At 48.2% G+C, this 17,090-nt stretch overlaps 1 protein-coding gene across 4 annotated transcripts in view; it reads left to right on the top strand.

The window, feature by feature from the left end:
* The window catches only part of CACNA1E (calcium voltage-gated channel subunit alpha1 E), a 141,469-nt gene that overhangs the window by 81,444 nt on the left and 42,935 nt on the right, over positions 1-17,090 (top strand). For all 4 annotated transcript variants that reach the window (XM_062602329.1, XM_062602328.1, XM_062602326.1 and 1 more), the window contains 10 exons: positions 10,994-11,109; positions 11,735-11,788; positions 12,163-12,297; positions 12,598-12,807; positions 14,053-14,165; positions 14,427-14,539; positions 14,652-14,783; positions 15,122-15,194; positions 15,564-15,681; positions 16,005-16,072. In XM_062602329.1, coding sequence (XP_062458313.1) covers positions 10,994-11,109; positions 11,735-11,788; positions 12,163-12,297; positions 12,598-12,807; positions 14,053-14,165; positions 14,427-14,539; positions 14,652-14,783; positions 15,122-15,194; positions 15,564-15,681; positions 16,005-16,072 — 1,132 coding nt within the window. The remainder of the gene's footprint in view (positions 1-10,993; positions 11,110-11,734; positions 11,789-12,162; positions 12,298-12,597; positions 12,808-14,052; positions 14,166-14,426; positions 14,540-14,651; positions 14,784-15,121; positions 15,195-15,563; positions 15,682-16,004; positions 16,073-17,090) is intronic.

The raw sequence follows: 17,090 nt of genomic DNA, 5'->3' as shown, positions 1-17,090 counted from the left end.
GACCTCCGTGATGTAAACAGCCTGGATCCATCTGCTCCTAAGCACAAAGTATGTGGGAGAGGAAAAGAAATTATTTCCATCATACTGAGGCTCCTCGATTTTTCTCCCGAAATACTAATGCGCACACATGAGCTGGAATTGCATGCAACACTATTAAGAGGAGATAGAGTCACTCCAGGCAGGGGCACGGAGAGCCAGTTCTTAAGGGGCTTTGGCATTTATTACTGTGTTTATTAACTTCCCCCCTCTGTGGGTGCAATTACAGATCAATTAATTCTAACTGAAAGCAGGGAAGAAAGAAAAAAAAGCCCTGTTCCTCTTTGAGAGCAGGTATGAAGTCCAAGGAAATGTGACTGCTCAGCTTTTACAGCTACGCAGGCTACTGAAATAATCCTGGCAGAAGAGAGTCGGTGGGAGCAAGCGAGGATGGAGCATCAGCTGAAGTGCCTTGTTTTCTGCCATGTGGCAGCCAGTGGATGTTGGAGCTCAGGAAGTTGCAGAGACTCTTATCAAGCATTGCCTGTCGCCATGCCATGGCCTGAGGTTGGTTTCACTGAGCACCGTGCTGTGGTGTGGCGGGGTGCACCTGAGGATCTGCAGCTCTTCCTTGGGAGAGCTGCTGTTAGTGCAAGGAAAGACTCACATGCTGCAGGAGGAGTGGGAGGGATGGATGGGACCTCCTCCTGCCCTGGCTGACGGCCCATTGCAGGCAGTGCACTGCAGTCAGCTGGCTCTGAATCAGGGGTTGCAGAAGTTGCATGTGGCCCATGCAAGAGTTGCAAAGGTCTGCTATCCCTTCTTTGTGAATTTTTTTAATGTTTTTCTCTCAGCTGGTTCTCATGTAAAGCAATTTGGATCTGTGTGTTTGGGCTGCACAAGCAACATAGACCCAGTGAGAGCTGTTCTGCCCTGTCCCTGCTGCCTGTGGCATGCATGGTGCTGCAGTGGCAGTAATGCTGTCCCAGTAGTGAAAGTAGCTTACCATTGTCCTGTCCTAGCCACTGAAGAGGTTCTGCCTTTGCCCCTGATGGCAAGAAGATGTGTCTAGCTTGTTGCTGGAGCAAGAAAATGAAAAAGTGAAGATAAAAAATAAGCTGTGCTTGGAGGTATAATGTTGAGGACTCACGTGGAGTTTCTGAAACTAGACAGGCTGTGTTTTGACTCTTCTCCACCTCCCTTTCCCCAGCCCCTGCAGAGAAAATCTGGGTTGAAATTGCTGTCCTCTATTCATTGTAGCATCTGTACTCCTGTTGAGGGCTGGTAGACTTCTTTCCCCTATCCAGTCTCACACTTCCAGCCCCTTTCCAGGGTGACAAACCTGCTGTAATCACTGGCATTCATGGTCCACAGCAATAACTGTGTGAGTGCAGAGTGGAAGAGGATGCTGCCTGACCTAGCAAGGCTGGGTCCTTGGGTCTGCAAGGAGATCTTTGAAGCTGATGGCAGAGAAAGATGTTGAGCATGATGACAAGAAAAATAAAATCCATCTGCATTGTACCAAACAAGAGGGTAATTTAAGTTCTCCTAATTGCTTCCACTCATCCTGGTGATGTTAAGTCTTTTCTCCCTTTAAGACTTTTCTGCCCCCACCCCCAGCTCTTGCTCTAAGCCTTTGAAAGAAATGTCTAATGTTATAATTAAAGGATCAATTTGGCAAGATTTCTTTGTCTTAAGATCTTCTTTCTTTCAGGTTGGGTTACTGCTGTGTTCCCAGTCTCTGGAGTGTTTCCTCCGGCTCCTACAGGAGCCTTCTGTACAATCTCTGAAATCTTTTCACTTCACTTAATTTGAATTTTTTCCCATCCAATTTTGAGGCATAACAAATGATGAATAAAATTAAGCTTTACAGCAATTAATAATAAGGGCATTGAAGATACAAGTGTACATTTTCAATGGAGGCAGGGTTGGTTTGTTGTATTTTTTTTTGCTGGCTCTCCGCAAAACCTGGGCCCCATGTATTCAAGCTGTATTGGGTGGTTTGAAGCCAAAAACACTGGAAAGACGATTAATGTCTCAGAGGTAGGTGGTTTGTGGAGGGGAAATCAGGGAGATGTGTTGCCACAATGCAGAAAGGCTCGTGGGGAGATCATGAGTTGGCAGCAAAATGCCAACAAGCCTGAGAAATATTGCATTAAAAGCATGAAAGCATCTTTTTTTTTTTTGTTTAATGATTGTAGCATCTCAGAGAGTAGCTCAGATGAAATGAAGGTTGTCTGTGTCTATTGTGTATTTGGGAATTCACTCGTTGGAGCTGCTCTTGAATGGAGGTGTAGGTGTAACTAGGAGGAGGGACCGTGATGCCTGCTGCCAAGTCCCCCAGCACCATCATGGGATGCACACTGGCCAGATCATGTTTGGTGAGAAATGGCTACGCTTGTCTCTTTGTTCTGGGGAAGCCTTTGTGTCGTCAGTGTGGTGTTTGAACATGAGCAAAGCAAAGGAGCCTTTGAGATCTTCCATATTCAGCAGCCAGGTGGGCATCCATATTCAATGAGTGCTTCTCTGCCTTGCTCTCCTGTACCACCTTTCTGTGGAGGGCCTCCAGGCCCTTTGCAAACAGGCTGCCTGACAAGAGATGCATGTGTCTGGTGTGCTGTATCCTCTGGTGTTACAGGGAACAACTCCTTTTACAGCCAGCTGGATGAGATTAAAAAAAAAATCCAAACCAAAATGATGACTCAATGACTTTCCCCTTTGATTTCTCTTCACAAATTATTTACTAGGGTGTCTCAATTGCTTCAGATTTGCTCTTATTTGTGCCTTCTTGCAAACCTGCTCTGTGGACTGCCCATTGTCTGTGGGTGAAAAGGCTTGATTTTGATCCTCTTGACAGAGCGCTTGACAGATAGTTCTTGCTTACAGATTGCTTTCGGAGTTGTTTGTTTCAGATCATCTTGTAGTTTCTGTCCTCCTGGTTCCTGACAGCACTTGTGGCCATGGTTGTGGCTCTTTGACTTGGCAGATGGCTTTGGAGATGCCCAGTTCCTCCATGACCGACTCCATCCTTACAAGGGGTAATGGGCAATCCTGTTGGGTGAAGTAGATAGGATGCCCCAGATGAATCACACAGTGTTATCACTTCTTTGTACATCATAGCTGGCTGGCTGTTTTGTAGTGGTGAAGTGACGTATCTGGCAGTTGCATTGTGGATTTCATGTTTGATAGTTGGTTCTGAATTCATTGTATTTGTGTGTTGAAGGTATCAATTAGAGTGTTTGGAAGTTCCTGGGAAGTTAATGTGATGAAATGTTGGAATTTGGTGATTTTTTCCATGCTATAACTCACTTTGCAGTACTGGCCATGCACCTTTCATCTGCAGATCACTGTCACTTGCAAAGGGGGACTATAAAACTGTTCTCTGCTTACTGAGGATAAAAACTGGAGCATAGGAGGGAAGGGAACAAGTGACATTTTGCCAACGCTGCATGAGCCAGTGGGAGTGATTGTGAACAAAGCCCGGGGCTCTTCAGGCAGTGAAGCTCTGCCTCTCATACCAGCCCTGCCTGGTTAAGAGTGAAATAAAATCCAGAGCTTCCATCTCTGCTTCTTACTGCTGGGGCTACCAGACCCTCTGCCACCTTTCTGTAGCTTTCTTGCAGATAGCTTGATCATGTTATTGCTGTCTTTTATGCAACATTGCAAACCACAGACTTCTTTGAGCAATGGGGACAGAGATGTGAACCTCAGTGTTGTTACCCTTGGAAAAATGTTGAAACTGAGACTCTACAACTGCAATGTTGGTGGCTCCCTTTTGGATGAATGAGAGCCTGTTGATTGAAGCTAAGAAACAGGAATTACTGGAGACAGGAGATATTTAAAGTCCTTGCTGTTCAGTCTGGGTTCTTGCTGTCCTGGGCTGGGTTCCCCATTAGTAGATGCAAAGTCTGAGCTCTCTTGTGTTTCTCACTGCTTTGAGTAATTTCAGTGTCTCCATTGCTGCTTTGGCTCTCTGTCATACCAGTTATTTGACTTTCTGAGCTTCATGTTCAGGGCTGCACAAAGCCTGGACCCAAGAGATCCTATAACACAGCTAGCTAATAGTGACCCTGTCCCTGCTGCTATGGGCCCTGTATGGAGCCACAATGGCCCATGTATTTTTGAGGGGCCAGTTTATAAGAAGAGCAACTTAGTGCTGGGAGTCTTGGCTTTTCTTTTGGTAGCTCCTCATCTTGAGACGTTCTGTCCTTTCCCCACTTTTGGAGACAGTTTCCGATTTGGGCTGCCTTCTCCTTGTGTCTTCATGTTGCCATTGCCTGTCCTTTCTGCCTCTATTTTCGTTCACTTCTCCTCTTAGTGTGGGGTGTTAACGCAAACCAGCATGACGAGGTCTTTCTGAATTGTTCATGCTGCTAAGAAGCAATCCTGTCTAATACAAGCCCGTTTAGGACCTGGTGGAAGCGGCAGACATCAGCAAGTATTTGTAATAAAATTTGATTTAAATCAGTCATAGAATTATAGAATACTAAATTGGAAAGGACATAAGTTTCATTTGGCCCAACTTTTCTTTGCAAAAACATGGCCTAGACAAGATGGCCCAACATGCTGTCCAGCTAAATCTTAAAACTGTCCAATGCTGGGAAATTCACCACCTCCCTGGGGAGATTATTCCAGTGGCCGATTCTTCTTATTGTGAAAAATTTTCCTTGTGTCCAATTGGAATCTCTCTAGAAGTAACCTGTACGCATTACCCCTCGTCTTTTCCATGTGACTCATTGTAAAAAGGGAGTCCCTGTCTTCTTTTTAGCCACCCTTTAAATACAGGAATGCAGTGATAAGGTCTACCCTAAGCCTTCTTTTCTCAATGCTGGACAAACTCAGTGTCATGGTTTAACCCCAGCTGGCAGCTAAGTACCATGCAGCCACTTACTCTCTCCCCCTGCCTTGGTAAGATGGGGACAAGAATCAGAAAAAGGTAAACCCAATGGGTTGAGATAAAAACAGTTAAATAATTGAAATAAAGTAAATAATAATAATAATCATAGGAAATAGAAAGAGAGAGAGAATAAAACTCAATAAACACAAGTCATGCACAGTACAGTTGCTCACCACCTGCTGAACAAAGCCCAGCCTAACCTGAGCAGTGATCAATGGCTCCCAGGCAACTCCCCCCAATTTCTATACTGGGCATGACATGCTGCGGTATGGAATACCCTTTTGGCTAGTTTGGGTCAGGTGTCCTGGCTCTGCATCCTCCTGGTTTCCTGTGCCCCTCCTCACTGGCAGAGCATGAGAGACTGAAAAATCCTTGATCAGGGTAAGCATGACTGAGCAACAACTAAAATATTGGTGTGTTATCAGCATTGTTCTCAGACTGAAGCCCAAACACAGCACTACACCAGCTACTAGGAAGAAAATTAACTCTATACAGGCTGAAACCGGGACATCCAGTTCTCTTAGCCTTTCCTTGTACAGCTTTGTGGCACTTCTCTGGACCCTCTCTAGCCTGTCCACATCTTTTTTTATATAGCAGGGACCAAAACTGAACACAGTATTCTAGAGATGGCCTGACAAGCACTGAGTAGAGTATGATTGTGACTTTGTTATCTCTACTGGTGATGCCCTTGTTGGTGCAAATCCTGTTGGCTTTCTTTGCCATAGCAGCACACTGTTCACTCATACTGAGCTTGCTGTACAGTAGGACCCCCCAGATCCCTTTCCACAGAGCTGCATCCCAGCCGGGTATATCCCAGCTTGTGCTGCACCCTTGAATTATATTTTCCCAGGTGCAAGACTTTACATGTGTCCTTGCAACTTCATAAGATTCTTGATAGCCCACTTTTCCAGCCTATCCAGGTCATCCTGCAGGGTGGTTCTCCCTTCTGAAGTGTCCACTGCCCCACTCAGTTTGCTATCATCAGCAAATTTCATCAGGGTAGATTTGATTCCACCATCCAGATCACTTACGAAGATATTAAACAGCGTTGAGCTCGCTGTCAATCCCTGGGGAACCCCACTTGCAACAGGTCACCAGATTGAAAAAGAGCTATTCACCACCACCCTCTGGGTGCGGATGGTCAGCCAGTTCCACATCCACCGCATAGACCATAATGTGTCAGCTCCTTAAGGAGGAGGCTGTGGGGAAACCCTGTTGAAAGGCTTGGAAAAACCCAGGTAGACTATAACAAGCTTTCTCTAAGGTAGAAGGTAACCGTCAGCATTTGTCCCTGGGACAGTGATGTAATGGGCTGGTATCTCCCAGCTTCTTCCTGGTTTACAATTTGATGTCACCAACAGCTTGTCAGCTTTTCATTCCCCAACTTGTGTGTCTGCCAGTGCTCTATAAATGTGCTCTCTCCAACATCATCAGCTGTGTGCTCTGCTTCTTGCTGCAGCTTTGTCACAACGTGGTAAATATGTATATTTTGCCACAGTACAGGGGGATGATCAAAGCCTCTGCTAAAAGGGAATACAAGAAATAGGATGTTTCTGTTTTCCTTTTCTTGTATTCTTTCTTTTCACCAGTTAGTGTTTCATGACAAGATTTTCTCGAGACAATCCAGCTTTGTTAAGGAATCATAGAATGGCTTGGAAGGGACCTTTAAAGGTCATCTAGTCCAATCCCTTACCATGAGCAGGGACATCTTCAATTAGATGAGGTTGCTCAGAGGCCTGTCCAGCCTGACCTTGAATCTTCTCTGACTTCTTCTGGCAATTCAAGTGAACTTAAATCAAGCATTTACCCGTATTCAAAAACTTGTTGCCTCCTTCAAAGCAGGCCTAAGAAGCACATCTTCCCTCTGCAGAGGTTTTTGTACCTTGCGGACACCCTGCTCTAGCCTTTGCTATTGGTTCAGTACAATAATCCCGGTCTGCAGTGCCAGTTCTGCTCTGCTTGCTTGCCACCGTCTGTTTAAGTTGAAGCACTAGGTTACAGACTGCACAGTTAGTTCAACACTCTTACTTAGTTTCTTTACACCTCTTGGGTAAATACCATCTGATTCCCTTGGTTTGCACCTGTCTCATCTGTGTTTTCCAAACCGTCTGTTGCCAATTCTGTCCCATAACCTTCACCTCCTGGAGTCGAAAGTGTTTTGTCCTCAAACTGTGATGCTGAAACCTGAAACAGAGCCATGAACTGAGACCTGGTGAGTGCTGAAGAGAGCAGCAGTATTACCTGATGTCTTCAGAAGGTGTTCCTTGTTATACATCCCATTACATGTGTTTTTTCACAGCAGCATGGTACTTCTGCCTCATCCTCAGCATCCTTTTCTTACACCATCTTTTCTGCTGCCTTGTATTGTTTTAAGACCTGCTTGGTCATTGGTTTGTTGAAGGATTCTTTAATGGTGGTAAAAGGTGACAATTTGATAGGTTTGAAGTTATTTCAAAGCACTGAAGCTACAGTATAGTTGTGACCAGTCCTATATGTTCCCTCTGGACTCAAACTCCAAAAAAAGGAGAAAAGTGGTTTGCAGTATCTGTAATTTGTATTTTTTTTTTCCTGAAGTGTTTTTTGGTTGTTGGTTTCCTTGTGCTTGAGTATTTTGTTTTGGATTTGGTCTTCAAAAAAGGCGGGGCTGTTTTCAAGCTGGATGCTTCCACATGGGCTCTTCACCCATTAAAACCAGACCTAGGCTCTCCAGTCCTTCAGAGTGCAACAGTGTAGTGAAAGGATGGCTACCCTGGTGTGAGTGACAGTGTGGGGGCCTGGGGAGGAAGGTGTGGTGTCCTCCAAGGTTTCTTGCTGGGAGCAGAGACACTCTCAGGCCATGTGAGGGGAATGCCAAGGCTGTAGAGGAGAATTTGCAGGCCGAGGAGGAGCGAACCATCTGTGCTTCAATCGCTCCGGCAGGCTGGGCACAGCGTGTGGATGGATGGTGTCCTTTTGTGCAGGAGGACAGATGGCACGCTGCTCCCCAGCTCCCACCGCGACCTTCAGTGCTTGCCTCCATCACACACTGCATGCCTTTGGCTTTATGAGGCTGGATAGAGAAGGCCTGCAATGACACAGGGTAGGCACAAGTGTTGCTCAGCTGTCATGGGTGGATGTTTTCAAGTTGGAAGCATCAGGATTTGGGGCCAGGAGACCCAGATGGACAAGCAGAGCTGTTGCAGGTAGAGACAGTGCTGTGTCCCCTTTTCAGGGACCTAATGGGGCAGCACAGCCCTGGGCTCTTTGCAAGGCAAAATTGGGCCATCCCTGGTGATGTAGCACAAACACACTGGACAACAGAGCCCTTCAATGAGAGGCAGGGACCTAACTCCCTCAGCGTTGTGATGCTGCCCTGCCTGTGACTTGGAGCCTTCCCAAGCAGCTGTCAGTCACCATTGCTGGCCCTGTTCTTGCTCACATACAGTATTATCTCTACCCGCTGCTGCAAATTGGCTCTGAGCAATCCTTGATCTGTCATCATCGCCTACCTACTCTCAGATGTCACCAGCCCCCGCTGCTGCCCTGCTCGGTAACATATCACTCTGAAATGTAATAATTCATTAAGTTGAGATTAACTTCCCCCTCCCCTCTCTGCCACCCCTTCCTCTTTCTAATGGACAAAAGCAATTAAGCTCCATTAGGGATCAAGCGTGTGGGAAGTGTCTCCCTCGGAGACGCTGCCGCAGCTGCACAGACCTTGTCCCTGGATGTGTGTGGCACCAGCTTCTTACAAATTAGGGCCCCATGAGCAAATGGTTGGGTAGGAGAAAATGTTGTTTGATAAGGGGAGTGCTGGAAAAGATGATCTGCTCCCTCCTCTGGGAAGAAGCGATTTGAGGCTCAGCTGATCCTTCTGGCTGGGTTTTACTGTGGACACATGATGATGGCTTCTGTTACCATGCAGCAGAAAGAGCACTAGCCTCAGCAGAGGAGGATGGGCAAGCAAGAGATGGCAGAGAGGGGCCAGATTCTCAGCTGGCGTAAATCAGGGCAAGCTTTCCAAGAGCTTCCAGTTGCAGAATATATCTGCAGGGCCTGGCTGGCAAAAGTTCTGCCAAGGTGCTGGCTGCCATGGGGTTATGGCCCACAGGGCAGAGGTTCAGCACATGGGAAGACCAGTGGACCAAACCAGAGGGAGAAAGGCAACTTCCCCATTAACCTCTGGCTGCAAATGGCATCTTCTCACATCTTAACATTTGAAATTTGCTAACAGCGGCTGGTGAGCAGTGATGGCACAGCCAAAATGGTCCTGCCTTTCCTCCAGTTAATGCAAGGAGGGTTTTTTTTTGCATGGCATATCCAAAACTGAGAGTGTGTTTCACTGTTGGCTGTGGGAGGTCCTTCTTTCTCTCCCATCTCCTCCCGCCCTCCTTCCCTCCACTTAGGCTGCTTTTCTCTTCCTTGTCTTTTGTTCTCTCCCTCTTCCCTGCCCTAGGAAGAAAGTCTCATTTCAGTCTGAAAGCCAGTGATGGAGGGGGAGAGTCATTCGATGCTTAATGCCAGAGCAGCAGGAAGCTTCACCTTCCTGGGGTGGAATTAAAAATGCTTGAATTGTCTGGGGATCTTAAACAAGAGATGCAGGGAACATTCAGGGCTTTTCACACAAACACACATACACACACACATGCAGAAGCCCACACAGCATTAAGGGTGTAATAGCTCAGCTGGGGTAATGCACTTGAACTCTCTCTGCAGCAGACAGACCGATTCTTTCAGTTCTTTTGAATATTTTATTTTTCTGAGGCTGGAGATTGCTGCTAGTCTCCAGGGAGAGAGACATTTGTCTTGCAGAGAGAATGATGCCATTTGTTCTTTGCAGTCACTTCCCTCAGAGCACCCTGGAACCAGGAGGGGACTGAGGGCACGGGCTGTGTTCCTCTGTGCTCCTGGAGCTTCTGTGGCTGCTGGGCCTTGGGATGGGAGTGTGAACCGCAGCCAGCATATCGCATCCCCTGGTGTTGTTGCAAGGAAGGGTGTCCTGGGGGCATGTCTGGTGTGAGAGATGCTTTCTGTGTGCAAATGTGATCATCAGTAGAGGTGCAACTTGAAAGTCAAGATGCCCAGAGTACATGGTGTGTGCAAGCATGGGGTGTGGGACCTCCTAGAAGCAGGTCCAGCTGTGTCATCTTATATATGACCCATCTTACACCCATGATGTAGGTGCCACCCCTCTGTTTCCTGCCCGGTATTTCAATTTCTCTGTGTGCCTTTGCATATATGCTTAGGGCTCCGTGTGCTGCTTCATACAGGGTGGATGAAAAATCTGCCTGGGTCTTCTACATACGGCCACAGGTGTGTGTAAAACAGAAACTGGACCATGCCTACCAGCATGGTCTTGTGTTTTAACTACATGTGAGAAGATGTATATAGCCCTAGCTACATATGGGTGTCTTTGCCCAGCTCTGGACTGAGCTATAGGTGAAAACATATGTCTCAGATACTGAGGAGTGTGTTTATGTGTGTCCCTCGGGGTGCACATGAGCATCTGGGTGCTAGCACATCTGTGCACCACGTGTCTTAGAGGCTGCATGAGTAGGGGCACAGCATTATCTCTGGCCAGTGTTGATCACTGTTTGACATGCCCTTGCTGGCACAGAGCCTGTGAAGTGCTGCCTGCACTCCTGCCCACTGCAGAGCTGTGCCAAGCTGTTGTCCTTCTCTGGACTGGTCATTACACCTGGACAGTTCGTGTGAGACACTGAAGTCCAGAGAAAATACTCTCAGGTCCTGAGAAAATACATCAGGGAGAAGGTGGAAAGAAAAAGGATTCAGATGAGGAGGTAAAAGTGGCGGATAGGACCTGCCCTCTTCCACCCCCCTTGCTGCCTGCCCACAGTGCCCAGTTTTTATTCCTAAGGGACATGCAGAAGCTGAGTTGGTTCTGGAGGCAGGTGGCACTGGGAGCACTCTCCCTGAACAGTAGTGGGTCCCAGCTGGGGCATGCAGGGCTGAGTGACCAAGCAGGGGGTTTGCTCACATGCATCCATGCCTTTCCTCCTGCAAAGAAGCCTCTCCACCTCTCCGGTCGTTCATGCATCCACTGGCCATGCTTTGCCTGGGGATGGCTGTGCATCTCCCCAATCCCAACTCCTCTAACCACCCCCTTTTGCCCTTTCCCAGGGAGTTTGCCAAAGAGCGTGAAAGAGTGGAGAACCGCCGAGCCTTCATGAAGCTACGGCGCCAGCAGCAGATCGAGCGGGAGCTCAATGGTTACCGGGCCTGGATAGACAAAGCGGGTAAAGGCTGCTGGGCCACGGGAGGTCCCTGCAGTATGGTGGGCACCGCATGCTGCTGGTTATGGGTGGTGGGCATGGGAAGGGATCCCTGAACATCATCCAGTGCAATCCCAGAGTTGCACAGGTGCTCACATGCTGGCATTGGCTTCATGGGTGAGCTCTGTCTCAGATGGTGTGAAGGTCCAGCCAGGCTGCAAGCAAGGACATCACCAACATGAAACCTCATGTTCTGTGGCATGAAACTTGTATTTTGAACATGAGGTGTATTACATCTCCAGGGGAGGCTGTGAGCATCATGGCTGTGAGCTTTGCTCTGCCATGGTTTCCTTTCTCTTGATATTTGCTGAAGTTCCCTGCAGTGGTGGGCCATGGGAAAGTAGAGCAGTGAATGGTGACTGTGGTTTTCCAGCTGTACCTGTACTGGAAGCAGTCTGGAGGGGATGCACTCACCAGGGCCCACTTCAGGGCTCCTGGACCTGGGTGAGGGCTGGGGGTGGTGGAGCTTTCCAGACTTCCTGCTGACAGCCCATCCAGGCATGACAGCCCATGTAAGTAAGGCAATAAGTCTGATGTGTTCAGCTGATGGTATCTTGTCTCCTGATGCTGAGCTGTGTGTTTTGCATAGAGGAAGTCATGCTGGCTGAAGAAAACAAAAATTCTGGGACCTCAGCCTTGGAAGGTAAGACAAGCAATGCCCTTCCTAAAAATCTCACTACCCTTCCTTCTACCTGCCCGTAGCTGGAGATTGAAAACCTTCAGCTGTGATGGGAGGTCTGGGGATACCCCAGTGGGATCTTCAGCCCAAGAGAGCAGTGTGGGGGTGTGAATCAATGACATTACCTCTGAGACAATGTGGAGGCCAGGAGGTGTCTGGTTCCATGAAAGGGAGCATTCTGGACTAGGGTCACCTGAGTATCTCTGCCTTACTACCAGACCTGAGATAGCTAAGTACTAATCACCACATCCTGGTCCAATGAGCTGGCTACCAACAGAGTCGGTAGCCACATAGTTGTGCCACTATGGCTCTAGCACCCATTCCTCTTCCCTTCCCAGTGCTCAGGCGAGCGACCATCAAAAGGAACCGGACAGATGCCATGAACCGTGACTCGAGTGATGAACACTGTGTTGATATCTCCTCTGTAGGCGAGCGGAGGCTGGCACAAAGAAGACCTCTTCATCCAACCTTGGGTCAGTAAAGTTTGCAGCTTGCTTCCTCAAAACTTCTGCCAGCTTAATGAGTTGCCAGTCATACCCATAATGTGGAGACTATCATAAACCAGCCATCTCTGCTAGTTTGGCAGCAAAGGGGGAAAATCACCTGCTGCCCACTGTGCCCCACAAAAACCACCTGGATAATTCTTGTCCCATAAAAGCAGTTTCTGTGAGCCATCTGTCTTGTCTCATGTTGCAGGGTAGGCTGAGGCACTGAACTCCTCCTCTCATCTTGACTGGAGCACCCAACTCCTTGTCCCCACTCTTTTCCCTTAGGTAACCCCTTGAGTCATTCTGGTCTCAAAGGCGCCAGAGTGGATGGTGCCTCCTACTTACGGCACAAGGAACGACTCCTGCGCATCTCTGTTCGCCACATGGTGAAATCCCAGGTCTTCTACTGGATCGTCTTGAGTCTGGTGGCTCTCAACACTGCCTGTGTGGCCATCGTCCATCACAACCAGCCAGCCTGGCTCACCCACTTCCTCTGTGAGTCCCTGGGCTTTGTGTAGGTGTGAGAGCTGCTCCTTACCCCAGGCATGTGGGGATGAATCTCACCAGGGACATGCTTGTATGGAGCTGGGTGGGGAATAACATGAACTACATTTGTTCACTGCTGATAACAAAGGACGACGTACAGTGATTTAATTCAGCTTTGCCCTTGGCTTCATGGCCACTGATGGTTGTTTCACCCCAGCGAACAAACGTGAAGGGGTTGTACTGGCCATATGTTCTTCAGGTCTGGCATGCTTGTCAAGAGAGAGGAACAGATCTGAGCTGGGTTTATCCTAAAATTGTGAGCAGTGGTGATGGAATGCTTGCTGGAAATACATCTAGTAACTGCTGAAAAGGTGTGAATTTGAGGAGATGAGACTGGTTGTGGGAGAAACCCTGGTTAAAGATTTGGTGCAAAGCACGGCATGGAGATCCCAAGCTTGAAACCACCTATTTGAGCGTCCCCCAGCCCTCTGTGGGCTATGGTCAGGTCTCGGAGGCAGTACACCCATGTCTATTCTAGCGTGGTGCTAACTGCAGTGCAGTGTGGTCAACCCCACAGCAGTCATGTTTACCCCTGAGCTGCTGCAGTAGGGACAATGCTGCTTTCTCAGCCATATTATTCTTACTCACCTTGAAATTGTCCCTGTCAAGCAGTGGGCCTGCTCAAATCTGCATTAGCATGCTCAGGCCTGCTGGCATCCCAGCATGCCACAGTGTGGTATGGCAGCTGGTCATGGTGAGAAGCATCTTTTGGACAAGGTGAAGAGCCAGACTCTTGCCTGGTAATTTTCATGAAATAGCTCGAGAAGCTTTTCACTGCCTCTTGGCTGTTTGGCTTTGTTTCCCTGGCCATGTTCCAGTTGTGCAATGATTTAAATCCAGGTTGCTGATATTCTACAGTGTCATGTAGTTAATATCTTTGCAGATGCTGCAAGCACTGTCTATAATGCTAAAGAGCTGCTCTGCTCCATGGTGGCTGTCTCTGGTCTTCTCATACCCCTTGTACACTAGTACATCTACCCTGAATAACTTGTGTGGTTGATGCTCTGTTATATGCAGTTTAGCTTCTCAAAGACAAGCTTCCCTCATCCCAATACCCTGAGAACTTGGGGAAGAGTGTGGCCCTCAATTTGTCCCATCTCTGTGGTGTACTATATGGGCTGGTGATGGGTGTGTGCAGAATGCTGCATGCAACTCTGTGCCCCAAGGGTAGCATGTTTGGGTTTTCTCTTTCAGACTATGCAGAGTTCCTGTTTCTTGGTCTCTTCCTCCTGGAGATGTCATTAAAGATGTACGGGATGGGGCCACGCCTTTACTTCCATTCTTCCTTCAACTGCTTTGACTGTGGGGTAGGTGTCCCCAGAGATGCTGTGATTGTGTGGGGAGATGTTTGGAAGGCGTCTGCAGTGCAAAGCACTAAGGGGAAGAAGAATGGGATGGTCTTTGCAGTGAGCAGGGGAGCCCTTTTTACCAGGACAGCTTCCCTGTGCCAGACTGAGACACCAGGTCTTGGGCAGGGTAGTTGGTGCTTCATCTTCAGGCATGTGAAGATTTCCTGCAACAGCCTGTCCTGAGCCTGTCTTTGACTCATGGCTATGTCTGCTTTTCAGGTCACGGTGGGAAGCATCTTCGAAGTGGTTTGGGCTATCTTCAGACCGGGAACCTCTTTTGGGATCAGTGTCTTGCGAGCCCTTCGTCTCCTGCGAATATTTAAAATAACCAAGTATGTACTGACTGTACATGCCTGTCACCCTTCATCTCAGACTGTGGCTGCAGCCAGATGCTGCTTTCCTGTTGGCATCACTGCAAGTGCTCCAGCAGTATCTGTATTCTAGGTATTGGGCATCCCTGAGGAATTTGGTGGTCTCACTGATGAGCTCCATGAAGTCTATTATCAGCCTTCTCTTTCTCCTCTTCCTCTTCATTGTAGTCTTTGCCCTGCTGGGAATGCAGCTGTTTGGAGGCAGGTAGGTCATTTCATGTCTGGGGAAAAGGAATCTTTTGGTGTTAAAACCAAGCAATGACACCATCTTAGGTGTCTAGGAAGATTGTAGCCTTTCCCCTCAGCCTTCTGCTAACATTGCTACTTCTCTCAAACAGAAGTCCTCTGCTCAATGAGTGCCTTTGGGCTCTGTGAGCTCTTCTGGCCAGTAGACCTTTTGGGTTTTAGCACCAAATGCTCAGGAGACCTTTTTCAAAGTGAGGAAAGGTCCTCCTAAGCACAAGAGAGCTGATAGCACAGCATTCAGGGGTTTTATATTCTTGGTACTCCAGCCCATTTATGTCTTCCCAATTCCACCTCCAGGTTTAACTTCATCGATGGGACGCCATCAGCCAACTTTGACACTTTCCCTGCTGCCATCATGACAGTTTTTCAGGTAGGAGCTGAGCTGCAAAGGGATACAGCCAAAGGAACTTGGGACCACTGGTTTGCTTCTCCCTGGTTGGAAAGGGTTCTTTAAATCAAACAAGTTCCCCTCCATCAGCTGTTAGAATATAACTCACTTCATCCCTGTCTCTTCCTGTATAACTAATTAAATGGAAAGAGATGGAAACTCTTCTGAGGAGACCTAAATCCTCAGCAGTGTCCAGCATCATCTCCCTAAAGTGCTGCAGCTGCAGAAGTCAGTTATCCACTGCACAGGGCCTTTGTACTTGGCTCCTGCATGTTGGTGGAATAGATCAAGGGGACTGTCCAGGTGATGGGAAGGTGTGGGTGACAGAGCTCCTGGTTTGCTTTCCTGCAGATACTGACAGGTGAAGACTGGAATGAGGTGATGTACAATGGCATCCGCTCCCAGGGAGGCGTTCGCTCAGGCATGTGGTCCTCCATCTATTTCATCGTCCTCACCTTGTTTGGAAACTGTATCCACCTGGCTGCTGTGCTTTTAGTGGAGACAACCCCATCTCATCACTCTCTCTGGGGGCATCCCCTTCCCCATACTGCTCCTTCCTCCTTTCCCAATTGAGGGAGACACATCATATGTGCAGCAGCCCTGTGTATCCCAGATGCAGAGAAGGAGCTGTCTGGAGGTGCAGTGAGGGCTATGTGTATGGGATGGGTGAGGAGTTTGTCCCTTTGGCTGCTCCTCACCAGCTGGTGAGGAGCCATCAGGGCCACTCTCATTTGGTGGCTGCAGGCACGCACATTCTTAACATATGGCTTGTGCATCCTTAGCTGCTCACAGATACTCTGCTGAACGTGTTCTTGGCCATTGCAGTGGACAATCTGGCCAACGCTCAGGAGCTCACCAAGGTACGTTTCTGTTGCTCTATTTCTCTTGTGCAGAAAGTGAAGGAGAGGGCCAGCAGGAAGGGCACCGGGAACAGTGCCTGTGACTGTCCTCACTCTGGAGCCAGGGCCAGCAAGTCCCTTAGCTCAGCCTACCTTGAAAAGAGGTTGGGTCAAATTGAAAATGGAAGCTCTTTCTCCAGGAACATACTTAGAGTGCTCCCCTGAAACACAAACCCATATTACTGGGCAAAGCCATTTAGACTTTGATTTAGGAAAGTGCTTAAACCTTCTAATATCTCCAGGAACACCCATATTTCCCATCAAGTGTGGCTTGACTATTTCGCTGTTAAGCTCCCCAGTTTTGTTTGCCTCCAGTCAGACCACAATAACTCATCTGTCTGATGGGGTCTGATGCAGGGATGGTTATTTGCCAGAGTGCGCTGGAGATGTGGAGTGGGAAGGCTTTCCAGTAGTGCCAGTATTTGTGTCCCATCTACCCACAGGGCAGGGGACATGATTTAGGATGCTATTTGGGATGGTGCTTGAGAAGGTTTTTGGACTTAGCTGTTTTTATGACCATGCTGGGAAATATTTTGGGAATGCTGAAGTGTTGGGGCACCATCTGGATAATTGTGAGTAGGTGAGAGCTGCAAGGATCATTGCTGCTCTTTGGAGCGAACCAGGGGATCCTGTGGTGCCTGTTTTTTTGCAGAGCCCATGCCTATTACTCAGGTCCCTAAGGCCCACTGGGAGGCTGAATGTGTGCTAATGACTTTTAATGACATTTTTTTTGCTCCAGAGACACAACCATATTAATTAAAGCAATACAGTCTCTGCTGGGGTCATTTGTGGATGCCTTGCCTTCCACTCCATTGGAGGATGCCTATCTCACCCCTGTGGCCGTGAAGAAGGCAGGGCTGAGCTAGTCTATGCTGCCTGGGGCTGTTCTAGTATGTACAGCCTGGCTCTTGTCTGGAGTGGGCTGGGTTCACTTGTTTAAGTAGTGCTGATGCCTTCAGTAAGATCTGGTGTAGTGGGG

This window comes from Pezoporus occidentalis, unplaced genomic scaffold (assembly GCF_034315485.1).
Source record: "Pezoporus occidentalis ecotype Australia unplaced genomic scaffold, CSIRO_AGI_Poc_V1 ctg76, whole genome shotgun sequence".
Taxonomy (NCBI): domain Eukaryota; kingdom Metazoa; phylum Chordata; class Aves; order Psittaciformes; family Psittacidae; genus Pezoporus; species Pezoporus occidentalis.
This window is presented reverse-complemented; position numbering and strand designations above follow the sequence as displayed.